This window comes from Dryobates pubescens, chromosome Z (assembly GCF_014839835.1).
Source record: "Dryobates pubescens isolate bDryPub1 chromosome Z, bDryPub1.pri, whole genome shotgun sequence".
Lineage (NCBI taxonomy): Eukaryota > Metazoa > Chordata > Aves > Piciformes > Picidae > Dryobates > Dryobates pubescens.
In genome coordinates, this window is record NC_071657.1 from 102,800,443 (window position 1) to 102,820,871 (window position 20,429).

Sequence of the window (20,429 nt, forward strand, 5' to 3'; positions counted from 1 at the left end):
GGAGAAAGTAAACTGTTGCTGTTGAAAATAATTTCAAACTGTGTACAGCCTTAAGGCATTGGAAAATGTTGTATTAGAGGTTTTATACAATGTAACAAGTCCAACATTTCAGTGACACTTCTGAAATGTCTTTTTTCTCATGTGGAGGTCTTACCAATAGCTCTTTTAGCCTGGAGAAGAGGAGACTGAGGGGTGACCTTATTACTCTCTACAACTACCTGAAGGGAGGTTGTAGACAGACGGATGTTGGTCTCTTCTCCCAGGCGGCCAGTACCAGAACAAGAGGACACAGTCTCAGGCTGCGCCAGGGGAGGTTCAGGCTAGATGTTAGGAAAAAGTTCTATACAGAAAGAGTGATTGCACATTGGAATGGGCTGCCTGGGGAGGTGGTGGAGTCGCCATCACTGGAGGTTTTCAGGAGGAGACTTGATGGGGTGCTTGGTGCCGTGGGCTAGTTGTTTGGGTGGTGTTTGATTGGTTGATGGGTTGGACGCGATGATCTTGAAGGTCTCTTCCAACCTGGTTTATTCTATGTATTCTACAGCATTTTTGTATTGAGGATTTTGCATGACCGTACATAGAGAAGCTGTTATCTAGGAGCTCTGTTTATCATTAGGTTGAATTCATTCGGAATGGTGTGAGCAGTCCCTATTAAGTCAGGATTTAAATTTTTTTTTTTTTTGTGACTAAATATGTTGAGAGCTATAGAACTTAAGGTTTGGGGTTTTTTCTTGCTGTAATAAACCTGATATTTAAAAATGAATGTTTTGGGTGCATAATATTAACTATTGCTCTAATTTTAGGTAAACATTACCAAATGAGGAGAAAAGGAAGATGTCATCGAGTATCGGCAACAAGGCATTCTTCTTCGCCATGCAGTATTAAACACTCCCCCACACGAGAAACATTGACGTATGCTCAAGCTCAAAGAATGGTTGAAATAGAAATTGAAGGTCGTCTGCATAGGATCAGTATCTTTGATCCTTTAGAGATTATTTTAGAAGATGATCTTACAGCCCAGGAGATGAGTGAATGCAACAGCAATAAGGAGAATAGTGAAAGACCACCAGTTTGTCTAAGAAGCAAACGGCATAAAAATAACAAAGTGAAAAAGAAAAATGAAGCTCTTCCGAGCTCACATGGCATACCTGCTACGACAACTCCTCTTCCAGAACCAAAAGTACGGATTGTTGAATACAGTCCCCCTTCAGCTCCTCGGAGACCCCCAGTTTATTACAAGTTCATTGAGAAGTCAGCAGAAGAACTTGATAATGAAGTTGAGTATGACATGGATGAAGAAGATTATGCGTGGTTAGAAATAATAAATGAGAAGCGGAAAAGTGATGGAGTGTCAGTTGTTTCACAAAATATGTTTGAATTCCTTATGGACAGGTTTGAAAAAGAGTCTTATTGTGAGAACCAAAAACAGGGTGATCATCAGTCTTTAATTGATGAAGATGCAGTGTGTTGTATATGCATGGATGGTGAATGTCAGAACAGCAATGTAATTCTATTTTGTGATATGTGTAATTTAGCAGTACATCAGGAATGCTATGGGGTGCCATATATACCTGAGGGCCAGTGGCTCTGCAGACACTGTCTGCAGTCCCGTTCTCGGCCTGTAGACTGTGTGCTGTGCCCAAACAAGGGAGGTGCCTTTAAAAAGACTGATGATGATCGTTGGGGACACGTTGTGTGTGCTTTGTGGATTCCAGAAGTTGGATTTGCCAATACAGTTTTTATTGAGCCAATTGATGGTGTCAGGAACATTCCCCCAGCCAGATGGAAGTTAACATGCTACCTCTGTAAACAGAAAGGTGTTGGTGCCTGCATCCAGTGCCACAAAGCAAACTGCTATACTGCATTCCATGTGACGTGTGCTCAAAAGGCTGGTCTATATATGAAAATGGAACCTGTGAAAGAACTAACTGGCAGTGGGACGACATTCTCTGTAAAAAAGACTGCCTATTGTGATGTACATACTCCACCAGGTTGCACACGGAGACCTCTAAATATTTATGGAGAAACTGAAATCAAAAATGGTGTTTGTAGGAAGGAGGGATCAGTCAGAACTGCTAGGTCAACATCAAAAGTCAGAAAAAAGACAAAAAAAGCCAAGAAAACAGTGGTTGAACCCTGTACAGTTATGCCAACAGTATCTGCTCCTTATATACCCCCCCAGAGGTAAGCAAACCATTCAAGTGAGAGAATCCTTTATTTTATTATCTGGTAATTTTAAAATAATACTTTTTGATACTGGCTTGAAGCTTTTGCACATTTCTTACATGCTTTCCTTAAGGCCATACTCAGAGGGTTAAGGGAAATTACATATATTGTAACTTTGTGAAGTTGCATTAAAAATGCATCAACTTCTCCAGAGAAATTGTAAGTTGTCAAGTGGTCTGCCTTGTCCTCAGAATTGTTTTTTATGTCAGACCAAATCATGTTTTGTGTTTGGTTGTTGTCATTCACTGTGCTTTTGAGAATTAACTACTGAATTTGGAGTAGCATATGTAGTTGACCCTCATATTAAAAAAACCCTAGGATTTACTGTACTCATTTGGGAATCTGAACGCATTTTCCTAATATTAAGAGCCTGAAAATGAAAATAATATTTGCATAAGTAATATTTGAACCTTGTTTATTTCTCCTAAATTAAACTTGTACTTTAAGACCAGTGTAAGTAGTTCAAAAAAACCTCAAGGGAGTATTTTTCTTATGAGGCAGAGTAACTTTTCATTAAGTTTTTCCTGAATTGGAGTATTTGAACTAAAAGGGTATTTATTTGTTTGTTTGTTTTTCTAGCATTTACAACATCACTATGTTTGTTTACTCCCTGAATTAAATTCATGCTGATTTAAAAAGAGTAGTTTAGAAAGTTTCTCAAAAGAGGCACTACTTCCATGTACAGGTTCATTGTTTGTACTTGACAAGACTCTTGAGTACTCAGGCAGTAATGGCTCTTAAAAATAAGACCGATAAGCCATGTATTTTGGAAAGCTGACTCCCAAGTCTCAGATAGTGGACAGTAAAAGCTGGTGAAATTAATCCAAATAAATACACATTTTGTTAATATAAGCTTTGTTAATGTAAGTACGTGTTTTGTTAGTATAACAGCTTTGTTAATATAAGTAGCTACTTACTGATTAACTTTGACAAAGAGGCTACAGCTCCTGTGTGGTGTTGACAAACATCAGATAGATGCACAGTTTATGATTTGCTTGGGAAAATGGTGCTTTAATAAGGCACTGCAGAAAAGCTTAAGTTGGCAGTAAATAACATACTTAAACAGGTACTGTTGTCGGGGGGGGGGGGGGAGTTCTATGAAAGAATCTAGCTTTGTCCCCACTGGTTGGTGGTGTGGTATGTTTTTGGTTTGTTTTATTAAAGACTGTAATGAAGAACATGAACTGACCGAGAGTTGAGGATTAGAATGTATGTTCTCAGTTGTTCCTCTGGCAATTCTTTCTGTTGGTAATTTTCCTAGAAGGAGTCATTACATGCAGGAACTGAAATACAATGACATATGTCAGAAATTTAAAACATGGACACAATTTAAACCTATTTTAAAGTTGAACTTTATTATCAGTGGGTTGTCTCCATCTGAGATTCTTAAAAGTACTCTTTCTTATGTCAGTGTGCTTAGTCCTAGGAATGTGCCTAGTCCTGAATTAAAAACAAAACACAAATGGGTATTCTAAAAGGAAGAGTGGTTATGCTGCAGATACAGGTAGCAGTTGCCTAATTTTCTTTGGCTTTTTTATTTTGCTTTAGAAAAACTCCTGCATGAATTAAATACATACCCATAAACTAATAACAGTGCGGATCATTTCACAGCAGTCTAAATTTAAATGATCTCTATTCTGTTTTTAATGCACTTGTTTTCCCTTGGTGCTGAAATATTTGCCTTTCCAAAGATCTTGAGGAAAAGTAATTGAGCTATATTTGAGTTGCCAGAGAAGAAACATATGCGCTCAATGTTCAAACAGTGTTTGAACTGTTTAAAAGCTGTTTCCCTACCTGGATAGTGAGCATCATTTGTGATAATTCTTTTTTTTTTAACACCTGTCCTTCAGGGTATGCTAAAAAGACTGGTGTAGAATAACATGCTTCATCATTTCTATAGAGCTGCTGTAGCTCATGTCAGCTTATCTGTAGATCAGGTTTCTATATGGCTGTCTTGAATGATTTTGAGAGCTGTACATTTTTCAATTACCAGAATTTCTTGCATAGATGTCATACCACAAGCTTTTTGCTACTAAATTACATAGTGTCATTCTGTAAGTCATTTTTAGTCTAATGATGTGGTTTCTCAAACTGTAGTCTGTAAACTACTGTTTTAAGGGTATAGGATCAGAAGTGTGTAACCATTGATAATAAGAGATGAGTGGTTGAATACCCCATCTCTTCCCTTTTGACTTTTCATTTTAGAATGTCTATACCTAGGAGTCCACTTTCTAGGGTGCAGTAGGTCATATCAGAACCTTGTGACTTCAGTGCTGTCTATGCTGACTTCTCAGTAGCTTGCTTAGCACTTGGAATAGTCTATGGGAATGCCTGGGAGTCTCTTCTGTCTACAAAACTGTATTACATCTTTACTAGGAAATTCCATTCAATTTTTCTTGAAATAGAAAACTCTTGAAGATTTTTGCTGATGTTGTACTTTTTTTTTGTTTGTTTGAAAAGACAGAAATGCGTTTAGTCCAAAAGTCATATGTTTCAGCAAAGAGTCAGAGTAGTGGTGTTGGGGGGAGGGATGATCACTCAAACTGTACCTCTGCGTGGAAGGAGGAAGAGAAACAGAGGGTACCAGCACCTGCTGGGCAAATGATCATCAGAAAAGTGGCTTTCTGCTGCCACTGGCTAGTTTGTCTGAAGACAATGACAGATTTCTTAAGTGTCCGTACTCCACTGTGTGGTGGTTGAATTTTGCATAGTAGATAAATTATTTTTATTTATTGTTGTTACTTAGATTGGAGCTCCAGAATTTCCAGGTTAAGAATTCACAACTTTTAAGGCTGACTTGACAATCTAAATCAAGCTTCTTGTCCATGTTAATTATCTGTTACTGTCTCTGCTCCATTTCTTTTCTTTTTCCCCTGTTGCTGCTCATTCCTGTCCTTTATAACAGCTGCCATATCCAGTGAGTAGGATGGATGCACAAAGGTGAACTGTTTCAGTGCAAGTTGTGAGAACTATCTGATTTCTGATCTTTTTGAGTGCTTGATTCTTTAGTACAAACAATTTTTTTGGATGTTGTGTCTTGAATCTTGTGTGCTTAAAGAGGCATTTAAAATGTATTTGTTTGATGAAAGCAAAGTAAGTGTCCATATTCTCTAAAATTTTTGTGAAACTAGGATATTGAGGCTATAAATTCAGGGGAAATTGCATGGGATATGGAAGTATTTTGTCTTTAATATTTTCAAACGGGGATGTAATATGCTTTATTAAAATACCATTAATGCAAATATTGTTGCATTAAGTGGACATATATATTTTAAAGTATAGAAATATTTGGTTTTGTCTTTCATTTTAATTTCTACATGGTGTATTTGTATAGTCTGAAATTAAGAAAGCATTTGAAATGCAGTACTTCCACACAAAGCAAAAGACAAGCAAAAAAAGATACTTTTTTCCCTGTCTTTGGTTTGGTTTACATGTACAAAGCAAAGATGCTTAAAATAGGAATTAATATTTTAGATATTTCTGTGAGGTACATAATTAGTGTTCTGTGTGTCCTCTAATGATTCAGTCCGCAATGAGTCCACAATGTGATAATGCAGTTATGAAAATCAAAATTAATGTTTTTATTTTTCAGTACTTCTGAGTTTCATCAATTACATGAACTTTTTTTTTTGGTGGAAATTAGAAGGTGCTACCATAAAACCCTGTGTTTTTCAGAACCTATTGTCTGAAGAACTGTCTCCTGCCAATTTTTTATTCAAGGGCCAAGTTACAGATCGCACAAAAATTAGTAGGTAAATACTGAGATTTCTTTTATTGCAGATAAGGAAATTTTTGATTAATACTTTATATTCTGCTGATCTTAATTTGGCCTTTTGAGATTAGGTTTCAAAATTGTATATGGCATTATTACAAGTACTACAGAGAAGCACACAAAAATATTTTTAATATTTTCAAAGAAAAGTTATGACTCGGTATTACGTAGTGGGAAGTGTCATTAGTAAATTTATGCAAGTGATATTTCTGAGAAGACTAAGGAGGCTCTTCCAGTGTGACAGAATGTTTGGGGGGTTTTGTTGTTGTTTGGGTTTAGGTTTCTGTGTGTTTGGGTTTTTTTTGTTTTCTATTGCTTTAGTGGTTTTGTTTGTTTCTTCCTTATCTAAAGGTTTGGAATATCACCAGCTTACTTTGTTCCTAGTCATAAGAATTTACCTATTAAACTAAGAGAGAACTGAACGAAATCATGTAGCATTTCCTTAACTCCTAGGTCCTATTTTCTTGTCCAAGAAAAAATTTGCAAGCTGTTTGCTTAAGGAGAAAAATGGTTTGAGAGTCATGTGAAATTAGAAAAAGTAGTTTCTACATGTTTTATGTAGCTAGAATTTTAAAACATGCAGACAAAAAGAAATAACAATGAAGGTGATTAAACCACTGCTTTAGAGTAGTGAGGGAAGTTATTTGGCAACAGGACATTCCCATTTCTTCAGATCTTCAATGCAAAATCTGGAAAGGAGTCATCATTAGGGAAGTGTGCATTCATCACATGGGCATTCTGCAGACCTGTGTTGCACAGATGTGCTGTTGAGCACATAGCTGACTTGTGCTAGTTACTAAAGAAACCTTATCTTTTTCAAAAGGAGGTAAAGACATGCAAACAGACTCAAATTTTTTACACAGTTATTCACATACCTGGGCAAAAAGAATTTTGTTTAGTTAAGCAATCGTATACCAAGTTGAATTCTTTTACTGAGGGAGAGGGTAACAATACAGACACAGCAACAAAAACTATCTCCAGTGCTCTAAAAAAAAAAAAAAAGTGTATTGGACAGTGACCTTTCAAACCCTGTTTGATAAGCAACTGTTGCCAAAGGTTCTCTGTGGTATGAGTAGGATTTCATCTGTCCAGGCAGGCTTTCTCATCTTCAGAAGCTGAAGCTTTTGCATAAGGAGCTAGGAGGAATAGCCGGCAAGGCTCCAGAATTAATTCCAGTTACCAAAATAGGCACTTCCATAACTTTTTATTCTGTTTTTATTTTCCAGTTCTCCTCCAGTAAGTATCTGGAATTGCTGTAATTGTTCATAGGAAATTTTTGAGTGTTTCCTGCTTCCTTTGACTCTCAGTATATTTTGTGGAAATCTGCTGAGCAAGTCTTGAAAATTCAAATGCTCTTACTTTGTTACAATTCCTTGCATTTAGAATTTGTATGTTTTGTTTTGACAGGAAAGTAGGACATCATTTGACTGTTTACAGATATTAACATAGGTCAAGAGAAACTGCTAATTTAGTGATACTAAATAAAACTTTAGCAGATATAATTACAGTTTGCTAGTCTCTTGCACATAGTTTTAATACAGCTATGCTGGATAAAGGAAGATGCAAAGCAACAAATTGATGAGACTGGAAGTTCAGGACAAGTATAGAATAGAAGGTTTAGTTCATGTCTACTTTTTATTTTCTGGGTAGGTGATCTTATTTAATCCTACAAATTTTCATATTAAATTCCTTCTGTGTCTAAGTTGCTATAGTAATACTAGCAAGATCACATACTTGTTTAAGGAAATTTTTTTCTACATATTTCAAACACTGGGGAATGGAGAAATGCTATAGAAATCTTCATATATTGTAATACCAAAATGGTATCAGTGGGGTTAAAAAGCATGTATGGTCTGTGGAGCGGTTAGTGATGATTAATAGAAAAGTGATTTTCACTGGTTTCTTACCTTAAACTGCTATTTGTGCTCTTGTGCATTTATCTAAAAGGTGACAAAACACAGAACTGAGTTACCCTTAGCTTTCTCTGAATGCTTTGACCAGTGTTTTATGAGTATCACTCTGCAGGATAGATTATCTGTCATGTGTGTCCATGTGAGGAGAGTGTTAGTGTAGAGCAAATGATAAATTAGTTTCTCACCAAAGCTGTTGTATAATACATTTAAATTAAATTGTGTCTCTTGCCCTTTCAAAACAAACCAGTTTCCTCATCCTTGTATAGCTTTTGTAAATGCAGTATATTTTTAAATACCTTAATTTACCCTTCAGCCTGAGCAATTGTTTCAGGCTGGGGACTGCAGGTGCTGTTTGAAAGGTTCAGTTGAAAAGGAGAAAAAGGAATTTTTGAGGGAATTAAGGAGTTGTACAATGCCTTTATATCACGTTTGTAGTGAATGTCACAATGTTTTACAGTTGGATACAAGTAGGGCTCGGGGAGGGAAGTAGTAGTGACTTTCTCAGTTGCATGTGGCACAAATAAAACAGTTTTGAAAAATGTTTTGACATTCGTGTAGTATTGGAATGCAGCCCTCCCTCACCAAAAACCCGACAAAACAAACAAGTGAAAAAAAAAAAAAGCCAGGAGAGGGAATATGACTCATGGTGCCAAAACATCAAAAGGCTGTAGTGGTCATCACCTTGAAACCTAATGCTTCTTTTATGGGACCAGTTACATAACAGCAGCTGCTGGGAACACAGCCACAGTTGAAGGAATTTTCCCAGTTTTCTTTCTCTGTACTTTATTTTAAATAACTGATAAGTTGAGTGGGGAGAGACCATGCTGTGAGCCACACAGCTGTTCGTAAGGCCTCAAAACAGTGGTTTGAACTGCAGAAGTTACAGTGCAAGAACTGTTCTGCTCTGTGTTTAATTCTTTAGAGAGGAAATGTTTAGCGTTTAACATGGTCCGTTTCAGGATCCTCCTTACAAATTTTGTCTTAACAAATTCTGTTCCATGTGAAACCTGAAGAGTGAAAACATTTCTTATCTCTCAGCTTTGTTTTCTCTAGTCACAATAGTTGTGGCTAATTTTTTTCTTTGACATGTCTGAAGTCAGTTGTGACGGGGGAGACCATAATTCTGGCAGTATCTTCCAAATGTGTGTTCTTGCATGCTTTTCTTTGTGAGCTGTCTTCTCATTGCAGTGAGATTGGTCTATTTTATTTTTATTTTTTTTTTAAGAGAAAGCTCAGCTTCAACTAGTAAACTTATGTTTAATATGCATTCTGGTTTACTTAGTTTTTTCTCTCAGTGCTTAACTATGCTTGACTTGCCATTCAACGTAAAACACTACAGAAAGCTGTTCTTTCCTGCTGTTTTCTGCTTGGAGAAAGTTCTAGAGTGGACACATACTTTAGCAAGAAAATTCTTTTACTCTGTGGTGTTTTGTGTAGTGTGAAGAAGTGAGCTAATTTCTGTCAGCCTTACTTTTTAAAATTAATATTATTTTCAATTGTTTGTTTGTTTGTTTTTAATTACATCTGTGTTGGAGAAAAAAAAAGGGAATACATTCTGCAGCATCTTACGACTCCCAGAATTTCAGAATTCTAATTTGAAAATTTAGTTTCAACATGTAGAAACTTTGTTCAATCTAAGGTAGCAGGCATAAACCCAGTTCTCTAAGCCTTTCCTTCTGTGGCAGGTTTCCCAGTCTTTTGATCATCTTAGCCCTTCTGTTTACCCTGTTGAGCTTGTCCACATCTTTTTGTATAGCAGTGACCAAGACTGAGCACAGTATTCCAGCTGTGGCCTAACAAGCACAGAGTAGAGTTGGATAATGACTTTGTCTCTGCTGCTGGTGACTTTGCTGATGCAATCCAGCATCCTGTTGGCTTTCCTTACTGCAGTAATAAAATGTTGGTTCATGTACAGCTTTCTGTCATTCAGGACCAGCAGGTCCCTTTCCACAGAGCTGCTCCTCAGACAGATAGATCCTAGCCTATGTTGCATTCTTGGATTATGTTTTCCCAGGTGCAAGACCTTAACAATTGTGCTTGTTGAACTTCATAAAGTTTTTGTTAGTCCACTCTTCCAGCCTATCAAGGTCTTCTGCAACATGGCTTTTCCAAAGGGCCCACTTCCCCAGTCAGTTTGCTATTGACAGACTTGATCAGGGTACCCTTGATCCCATCATTCAGGTTGGTTATGAAGATACTAAACAGCCTGGGTTTGGTGGGTTTTTTTGAGGGAAGGCAGAGAGGCTTGAATTCCTGCCCCTTGTTAGGTAGCTTTTGCACTCAAATTACCTGTTTATTTATATTTTGAAAGTTGGAGATATCTTCTGTGAACATCTTTCCTAGGCTTAGTCTGACACTTTATTATTGTAATTATCTATGAATAGAACAGTTTGTTATGTGAATGGGCAAATGTACTTAAGTTAATTAAAAATGCTTGCTTAGTCTTGCCACATCTGATGGGCATAAAGCCATGACACCTTTTTTTCATTAAGTTACGATTCTCTGATCTTTCCAAGTAGGTATATATTTGGCTGTGCATTTTTCACTCTGTTCAGTATGTTTTGCTGTTTCCAAGAGAGGTATGTTAAATAAGTTGATTTTGACTGTGTTTTATAATTGTAATTCTGTTGTGTTTGAAGTTTAATATGGTCACATCAAAGTCTGTTCTGCACTGACTAAGTAATAGTGGAGCCTCCCTCAACAGTTTGGTGGAACACTTGCAAGGCAATCCTAAGTCCATCTGCAGACTTTCTCAGCTTTAAGTTAAGCTAAATTTTTTCAAGTACATCTAACTGGCTTAGTTATTAATTGAAAAACAATGTTACTGAAGAATTGAAGGATGTATGGAAGAAAACCTGTAATGACTGAAAGCTGTCAGTTGCAGCTAACCATAGCTACAGTTAGCATAACACTGAGTAAGCCTATTGCCCCTTACCTTATGTGCAGCCCAGAGAAAACAACCAGGGATAAGTGACCTTTGGTGAACTCATGGTAGACTTGTATATCTGTCTGAAAAGTACCAATGAAGTTTCCCAGCTCTTCCTAAAAATCATTTAAGCCAAGATTTACATAATGGCTTTACATTTTGTTTAGGTATCCCACTATTCTTCCATCACTTACCTGACAAACTGCTTTATTCATGAAATTAAAAGATAAAAAGCAGAAAAATACTAATATGTGTGTATGTTTGGGATTTATATTGAAATGGGTTGTGGTAGTGCTTTATGAATCAGACACTTATTTTAAATTTTAATTTTGCCTATTTTGGTATTGCATCTTATTAGAGAATGTCTGGTAAGCCTACTACTATCCATTGTAGAATTTTGCAATGGATAGTAATATACCAAGTGAAGAATTGACATATTTCTGTTCACTGATACTATCTTTTCTGTAACTATTTTATATCTAGCTCAGGGAAACCCTTTTCTCTCTCTCTCCAACTCACCCATGCCCCCAAATAAATGAACACTCACCCTAAAAACACAATCATTTCATGCTTTGGGATATTTTGTGTTAATTTTGCAAGGGCTGCAGGAAGTGGCAAATATCATGCAGAACTAAAGCATTTTCATCGTACAAGCATTAACTTTTAATTATTTTTTTCCCCATGATTTTGAGATGGTTTAGGCACACAGTTTCAGATAAACTTTGTTTTGAATTTAAGTTTTGAGAGGTTAGTGCTCTGTGTGAGGCTTGGAGATTTCAATGTCATTATGTAAAAAATAGGAGTCAAGGTTGTTGCATGTGATGTTCATGTAGCACTTTCCTAGAATATTTGTAAATAGTATTTGCATCTGTATTGTAAAAAAACAGGTTTGGAGAAAATACTGCTCATATCATCAAGATATTTTGCTTAACTGTTTGTATCATCTTTTGTTGCATCTTTTCTATGATGACATTTCCGTTGTATGTGTGTGATAAAATCGTACGTCCTTCTGTTTTGCCTTTTTTTTTTTTTTCTTTATTTGCCAAAAATTTACTATTGATAGATGAATAATACAGGCTTTTTGTTGTATATTAGGTTAAAAGTTTGAATATACATTGTCCCTAAACTGCTAGCTCTGTGTGTCGATGGCCACAAACCATCTGAAAACTTTCACAGGGATTTAGAACTTTGTTTCTGATTTTACTTTCAATAGGAAAATTATTCTGAAATGTATATAAAACTTTATTCTCTGGTCAGTTCTGGGGTTGCTCCTGAGATTATTTCAATGAAAAAAAATATAGCCTTTAGCTTTATAAAGTACCTTAGTATATTTGGTAGAAACTACAGTGTCAGGTAGATGTATTTGATTGTAATCTACTGCTCCGTAATAATTGCACTGAAAAGGTTGTCACTGAAAGAAATATGGTGATCACTGTTGTTACATTATACATTCATCTATGTGTGTGTGTATATATATATACACACATATATATATAAAAGTTCAACTTCCATAGACAAATATGTTTTATGCTTTGCTATGAAAAATACAATATCAGTTTTTCCATATTTTAGATTAAATAAGATTATGAATCAGGTGGCCATTCAGCGGAAGAAGCAGTTTGTTGAACGAGTGCACAGTTACTGGTTGCTTAAAAGGCTGTCTAGGAATGGTGTTCCTCTGTTGAGAAGGCTGCAGTCCAGTTTACAGTCACAAAGAAACACACAACAGGTATGTGACACACTTTTTACTTATAAGAAAAATTCAGAAAGTCTCCATTTCATAGGGTAAAAAATTAACCAGGTGAAATACCATAAAGTAAAAACTTTCTCTTATTCAGGACTGAATAAATTCTTTACCTTAGGTAATATGACCAATGTTGGAAATAGAGCATTATCTGATCCTCATAATTTTTGAATACAAGGAAAAAAAAAATCAGGCTTTTATTTTGTTTTGCTTATATGTTTCACAAAAATACTGTCACCAAAACTATACTAATAGCACTGTTCATTGACTAGCGTTGTGGTTTTCTGGAGCTCCTTCCTCCATTTGCTAGTGAGTTAGATAATTTGTTTTTTAATGCATCACAAGTCACAAAGCAAATGTCATCTTTGACACTTAAAACTGAGAAAAATGGGGAGTTTTACAGTTTTGAACTTCAGATCCTTGTTGCCCTCCCTTGTTTGGAAATAAGAAAGCAAGTTGTTGTTGAAGTGCAAAGACCTGTTTCAACTTCTAGTTTCACTTTTGACAAGACTTGTAGACAGGCAGGTATTTATGCTGATACTGGGTTCAAGTAAAACTCATCCTAGCCAAGATACATCTAGATTGGTTAAAGCTATTTGCATTTACAAGTCAGAATTACTGAAAAACGGTCACTCCAGATGTGTATAAGAATCAGAAAGTAGTACTGCTTCCCATTTTCGTTCATGAGCACTGAAGCGTTCAGTGACACTGAAGATTTTGTCTTTTGTTGTTTCAGTTTCAAGTCATTGGGTAGCTTCAAGAATAAGTAAAACTTCTTTTCTCAGTTTTTTATATATATATATATCTATCTCCATGTGTGCAGGCCTTGAAATTCTTTGAAACATGTTGATTTGGAAATTACTACTGCATTGATCCTGTAAATTAGATGTTAGAGCTAAAGAATTCATTTTATAATTACTTACTTTTAAAAAAAACCAAACATCTAATTAATAATTTCAGTGGTGCCCAGTGACAGGAACAGAGGCAGTGGGTACAAAATGGAAATGTTCCTGGACATCAGGAAACACTTCCCTCCCATTCCCCCATACTCCCCCTATTTTTTTTTGTTCTGACTACACCTTATGCTGCTTTTCCAATATAATTATTGCACACTCTGCCTTTCCTCAGAGATGAGATGTTAACATCCCTTTTAGATGGAATTGATAGAATTTAGGTGAATTCCTTTTAAGTGACATGTACTTTGAGTATAAATTTGTCACTTCCTTATCTTTTTCTCATTGCTTCTCTATTGCTCAGTTTTAATACTGGGGTTTGTGTTGTAATTTGTCCAAAAATGTTTTGTGTTCTAATTTCAACTTTTGATTAATGTTTTAATTCTGTATGATAACTTTCAATTCAGATGATTGGTGCTTGGCAGTTACCTAATAACAGCTGCAAATATGTTATTCAGATAGTGGGGTTTTGTGGTTTTTTAAAATAAGTGTGTATGATTCCTTAAAAAATATGGAGAGTTATAGAGCTACACTAAAGTTAGTGTCTGAAAAATATACTTGGTAGTTGAGAAGTACTTCTCCTATTCAGATGACATGGTAAGACTGCAACATTTCTAAATATTTAAATGGTAACTCCCAAAATAAAACTATTCTTATAATTGATGTTTGATGATAATAAAGTAAGTCTGAAATAGGTTCTGTTTAAAATTGCTTTGCCCGTTTGCACTCCTGTACAAACACTGTTTCTTTATTTTCTTTTCTTACTTCAGAACTGTGCACTATTCCTGAGAAAGAAAATTATGAAACTATTTTCTAAATTATTTGAAAACTCTTTATATTGGTTTATTTAAAAAGTGAAACACTTTTGAGACTTTATTCTTAAATACTTGCAATTGAAATTAGCTTTGTCTTTTAAAAAGAAAAAGCAAAGTTTCAAGTAAAGCTGAGTATTAATGACTGTTGATGAAAAATGTATAGGTAGTTCTTTTCAATGTGTATTAAGTGTCCTGTGTATGACTATGTGTCTTCTCCATAGCATCTTCAGTATGTATTTAAAATACCTATGAAAATAGTCATAACTGCAAAGCATTCAATTCATTAGTTGTCTTGGTTACTGCAGGTATAAGAAAAACCATAATGAAGACTAATAAACAGCTATGACATAGCAGTTGTGAGAATGCTTAGACATTTTTGAAGTAAAGACGGTGGTTTTGTTCATTTCAGTGTAGATGAGAAAATTATTTTTGCTTTATTTTATCTGAGAGGTCAAAATGTCAAGAAACCTAAATAGGATTTCAGTCAATCAAAGGGATATTGACATTGATGCAATGCAGATTCAGGGGAGGTTTTGTTATTATTAAACTGAAAGAAATGTTTAGATGAGGAACCAAAACCATGAAAATGGTTTCAAGATGCCTCATGGAAATGGGTTTGACCTCTCTCTAATGTTCGTTTACTAGAACAAATTTGACAAGAAGTGAAGTGTTGGTAATTTAGAATTACTTTCTAACTAACATGTTTCAGAGCTCAGTTTTGATGTGCTTTTCCTCATCTGCAGGAACAACAAACCCCGTGAAAGAGTTGTTTATACTGTCACTTCTCTCACTACCTAGAAGTTCAGGAAGGGTGTTGGAAATACTCTAATAAGCATCCCCATTTTAAAAATCTTTATTCTGTACTTTAAAAAGTCAGAATAGAAATAACGTGTGACATTTGTTTGCTGCTGTAGTGAGGAGAAACAAAGTAGAAGGTGCTGGTGACCAAAGTCATATTTTCACTGAAGATTTCAGTAAGAACGTAAGTTGCAACTACTTCAGTGAAATGCCAGCAGAGGGCATTAATAAAAAGTAATTGTATTGATCAAGATCCAGTTTTTTTACTGTAATTCTGGTTCTGTTTGCCTCACATTAAACTCTAGTTTCTGTAGGGAACTGTAAGAGTTAGGTTGTCCCCATATATTCACATCTAACATAAGGAGTGATCTGTTGGCATACTGAACATATTCCTGCTAGTATGCAGACTGGTAACATACCCATGGTGGGAATTGGAGGTGAAGACCAGATCTCAGTTGATGCATGTTCTGTTTTCCCTCGGTATTGATAACTGTGTCAGTTTGGGCTGTTGTAGATAATAGTTGGTGTTCAACAACGACTAAGTCCATCAGAAAATACCAGAGAGTTTCTTTTTGAATTTGTCTTCTGTTTTCATCCAGAAAATAAATTCAGGCTTTGTTATAGAAAGAAAGATTTGGAAGACGAATTCTACTAGGAAGTTAATAGAAACTTCTTCTGTCAGAAACCATTTAAAAACTACAAAAGGAACTCTTTTGTTTGTAATCTAAGTCTATGCTAGATGGATTGGATGCTAGTGCATCATGCTCTTTTCAGCTTTCCTACATCTTTAATTAAGATATATGTTGTATGTCAGATAATAAAAATATTGGTGTAAAGGGGGTTTATCTTGGTTATGGTAACTCTGTCTGCCACTATTACTTTGCATGGAAGGGTCAAAAAATTGGAGGCTTGCCATTAACCCCCAAGATAAGAGTGACATTCAAGAAGGGGAGGATATGTGCACAGGAAAAAACCCAAGCAAACAAGGTGCTCTTGATACTTTGGGTCATAATTGCAGATTTTGCACCTAAATGTTTTATGGAATGAATTTGATCAAACAACTGATTAATCATATCTTTTTTAAAACAACACAACCCCCCCTACAGCAACAAAAAAAACCAAACCCAGACAACATGAAAAACCCCCAACCAAACAAAACCCATAAAGTGCTACTGCACATTCTGTTTTAGTCCAAGACCTGGTGTAATGAAAATAAAGTAACTTTTTTTCTTGTTGTGTTTCAGTTTCCTGACTCACCCTAAAATTTGCACAGTTTGGATTACTCAGGCAGGCTCAGTTCCCCAGTTGCATGAACTATGCGATTACACAGGGCAAAAGGGCAGACTCCAAATGGCTGCAAGTAAAGGGAGGACAAACCTTCCACTTTTAGCAACAGCAGAAAACCAGCAAAACTATAAAAAAAAATTGCATAATTATGTCAGTTAATAGTAACTGTTCCACATAACAAACAGTACTTGGAGATGGAAGTGATATAAAACAGAATTAGTGGCAGTGTAGGCTTTCTAATTCAGTGAGTCTCAGAATTTTAAGGAATTGGAAAAGTGAATAGTAGTATGTGTTTAGTCAAAATTTGCTTTGAACTGTTCTGACTCTCAGCACTTAAATTATGTACCTAATGCATGAATGACTTCTTAAAAGAAAACTAAGTTATAGTCATTAAAAAGGGAGCTAGGAAGTTTCTAGTTAGAATTTCTGGTCTTTTTATTTGCTTTGATTTGGGAGTTGAGAGGAGTAGTTTATTCTTGGGGATTTTTGTTTCTTTGTTCTTTGGTTGGACTTTTCTGTCTGGGGTTTTTTGTTTGTGTTGGGTTTTTTTGTGTGTTTTGTTTTAAAGAGGAGCAAACTGTTATTTTCAGATTGCTATATTCTAATACAGATCACAGAATCACCAAGGTTGGAGATATAGTTGATAGATAAGGATTTTCACCTTTAATGAAGTCAGAGATTTTAATAAAGCTAGCTACCACCGATGCTTGCCTTTACTTTTACAAAGTGCATGAAGCAATAAGATACAGATCATGGAATCAGCACTCATAAACCTATTTGCCTTTTTTTTTTAACTGCTGTTTTTCTGCTTTTGTATTTTTAGAACGTTGTCTGAAAAATTGCACAAGCTTCCTTTTAGAGGATCTATGATATTTCTAAATTATCCTTCTGTTAAGGAGGTTTTTACTTTGAATGTGACAACTTGTAATGTTGGTTATTGCTCATTTGCTTAGACAATTTTCATTATTCCTCAGTCTTTTATTTTTCACAATTTAAGGAATGTATTTTTTGGTTTATTTTGAAAAAAGTCCAACACAAACAGTAAATCAACAAAACCCACATGACAGTTTCTTAAGTGTATACTGCATTATGTTAGTTATAGGGAAGCATGTGAAGCTTTGGATCTCTGTTCTCCCCAGTATCAAACTTTTCCTTATGAAAAATATGTAAGACAAAAGCCTGTATTCTTGTGGTGGTTTGAGCCTTAACTGGGACTTAAGAGCTCAGATGGGGGCCAGGCTGAGAATCCCATTCCCATTACCCCCTCCACTTTCCCAAAGAGAGGAAAAGAAAGGAAAGGAGCAAATTCACCAAGAAATAATTTGGATTTGGCTTGGAAGTAGAGAGGTAAAGAATTTTCTTTAAACAGTATATATATGTGTGTGTGTGTAACAGTAACAGGATTCACAAAGGAAAGGAACAAGGATGGATGGGATTAAAGAAATATGAAATACAAAACCAGTTCTTTGCAAAGGTGTGGGGTGCAACAGGGAGGACTAACTTAGTTTCCCAGGGGGAAAACCCCCTGCAGGGAGGGCAGTGCTCTCACAAGCCCTCCCGCCCTGCTTCCAGGATGGGTGTAACCCATCACAATTCTGTAATTACAAATCAAGTTAAATAGTGTGAGTGTTTACTACTTCCTCCTAAATATGTGTGAATAAAATTATTTCATCCATTTACTGAAAGGTTGTACTATTACATTACCTATTTGCAATACCATTTGAAGTTACTGTAGTATTTAATAAAAACTGCTTTTCGTTTTCTGTCATCAGAAGTCATGATGATTTTGTTCTGTTACAAGTGTGTCTTAATTCTGCTGGGTGTGGTGAGGGAGAGACAGTGCTGAGCACACCCAGATTGTGTTCCTACCAGGCTTGAGTTTCTGAAGAGGTTCCCTTGGTTTAGATCTTAATGTGAAAATACCAAATCTTATTTTACAGTTTGCTATACTGTTGAGTTGTTGTTTGCTATCTTGCTTTTTCTGCTGTAAAAAGCCTTCACTGTAGGATTGCTTTATGGTTCATAGACTTTTGTTTTCAGCTAGATGATTGAGAAACTGTAGATGATGTCCTGACCAGATGTTCTCTTTTGTTAAGGTATGAAGCTTATGACTAAGCACTGTAAATGTAAGGCAGTAGTTTATTCTTTCCCGTGAATATGTCCTGTATATACATAAAAGTAGTTTATAGAAGGAGGTTAGCATTTTTCATTTCATTAAAACATTTCAATTATTTTCTTAGAGAGAAGATGATGAAGAAATGCAAGCCTTAAAAGAAAAGTTGAAGTACTGGCAAAGGCTGCGTCACGATCTCGAAAGAGCACGTTTGTTGATTGAACTTATTCGTAAGCGTGAAAAATTAAAAAGAGAACAGGTAAGTGGAATATTTGGGGAAGCTTTTCTGAAGGAAAGCTTCTACAATAGAAAGACTCCAGTGTTTATCTTTTAATCTTTGCACGTATGCAAAATGTTTAATGTGTTGGAAGAACCTTCATCTAGTCCAACACCACTGCAGTAGGCAGAGACGTCTCCAACTAGATCAGGTTGCTCAAAGTCTCATTCAACCTGATCTTGACTGTTTCCAGGCAATGAGGCTTTTCCTACTTCTCTGGGCAACCTGTTCCTGTGTTTCACTACCCTCATCATAAAAAATTTTCTTCCTTGTATGTAGTCTAACTCTAGCTCCCTTGTCCTTTTGCAGCAGGCCTTGCTAAAGTCTGTCCCCATCTTTGCTACAAGCCTCTTAAACACCAGAAGGCCGCATTAAGGTCTCCCTGGAGCCCTGTCTTCTCCAGGCTGAAAACGCCCGGCTCTCAATTTTCCCTCATAAAAGCAGTGTTCCAGCTCTCACTGAAAAAGCACAATCCCATTTTTATTTTTTCTGACTGTGAACACTGATTGCAAGCTAATACAGTTTGTAATTCTTGAGTGCTTTCTGGAATTCCATACATCATTTCTGTAGGTTTGCATATCACTTGCTATATGCTTATATTTATACACATTTTCTGTGTGTGTTTTTGTATACTTTGTTTACATTTTATATATATAAATATATGTATGTATGTATACACACCATTCATGTGCTATTAAGAATTTATATTTGCCATAACAAGACCATTTCAATATGTATAACTCTTTAAATGGCCTGAAAATAAAACTATAGAGATGTTTGTAATACTGTCAAATATAATGAAAATTCTGAAGAATGGTCAACTATTTAGAGATGTTGATTCTGGGTTTCTTAATTATTTTCTTGGAATGTACACAGAACATTTATGTAGCCTGTGATTGCTCATCAGATTTATTTTTTTTTAAAATACTTTGGACATGGTGCTACAACTGAAATTTAGTTTTTAATGTTACATTTAGGTTTATATCCCTATTTTCACTTTACTGGCAAAATATGAAGCTGTTCTTATATATTTTCAAATAAAATAAATACAGTTTAAAAACTGAAGAAAATGCATTTCTAGATAAAATAGAAACATGAATTTTTAGAATCTGCATGTTCAACAAATGCCAGCTGATTGCACTGAAAGTAGCATTGAACACGTTTACTGAAGTACTACTGTTGCAAAGCCACTTTAAAATGCTATCATAATAAAAAGTGCTCAAAGAGATAATTATTGCTTTAGGTCAAGATTGAGCAGGTTGCTATGGAACTTCAGCTTACTCCATTCACTGTACTTCTGCGATCAGTTCTGGATCAGCTGCAGGAAAAGGATTCTGCTCGTATATTTGCTCAGCCAGTGAACCTTAAAGAGGTATGTTTTCAGATGTATTTCCTTAGATTTAGATATGACTTGGTGGCACTTAAAAAAAACCCAAAATATTGCATGCAGGGTTGGCAGCAGTATTACCTTTTAGTTTCTCCTCTGATAATTTATATTATGAGTTATGACTTCTGTGAAAGTGTATTTATGCTCAAATACCAAAATAATGGGGGAAATTTCTGGGAAGTGTTTGTATCGCATAGCATGAGTACGTGCTTATCTTC

The 20,429-nt window shown here is 35.7% G+C and overlaps 1 protein-coding gene across 4 annotated transcripts in view; it reads left to right on the plus strand.

Annotated features, from left to right (window-relative positions):
* The window catches only part of BRD1 (bromodomain containing 1), a 58,148-nt gene that overhangs the window by 4,121 nt on the left and 33,598 nt on the right, over positions 1-20,429 (plus strand). For all 4 annotated transcript variants that reach the window (XM_054179077.1, XM_054179078.1, XM_054179079.1 and 1 more), the window contains exons 2-5: positions 804-2,184; positions 12,410-12,566; positions 18,675-18,806; positions 20,068-20,196. In XM_054179077.1, coding sequence (XP_054035052.1) covers positions 818-2,184; positions 12,410-12,566; positions 18,675-18,806; positions 20,068-20,196 — 1,785 coding nt within the window. In that variant the 5' untranslated portion in view covers positions 804-817. The remainder of the gene's footprint in view (positions 1-803; positions 2,185-12,409; positions 12,567-18,674; positions 18,807-20,067; positions 20,197-20,429) is intronic.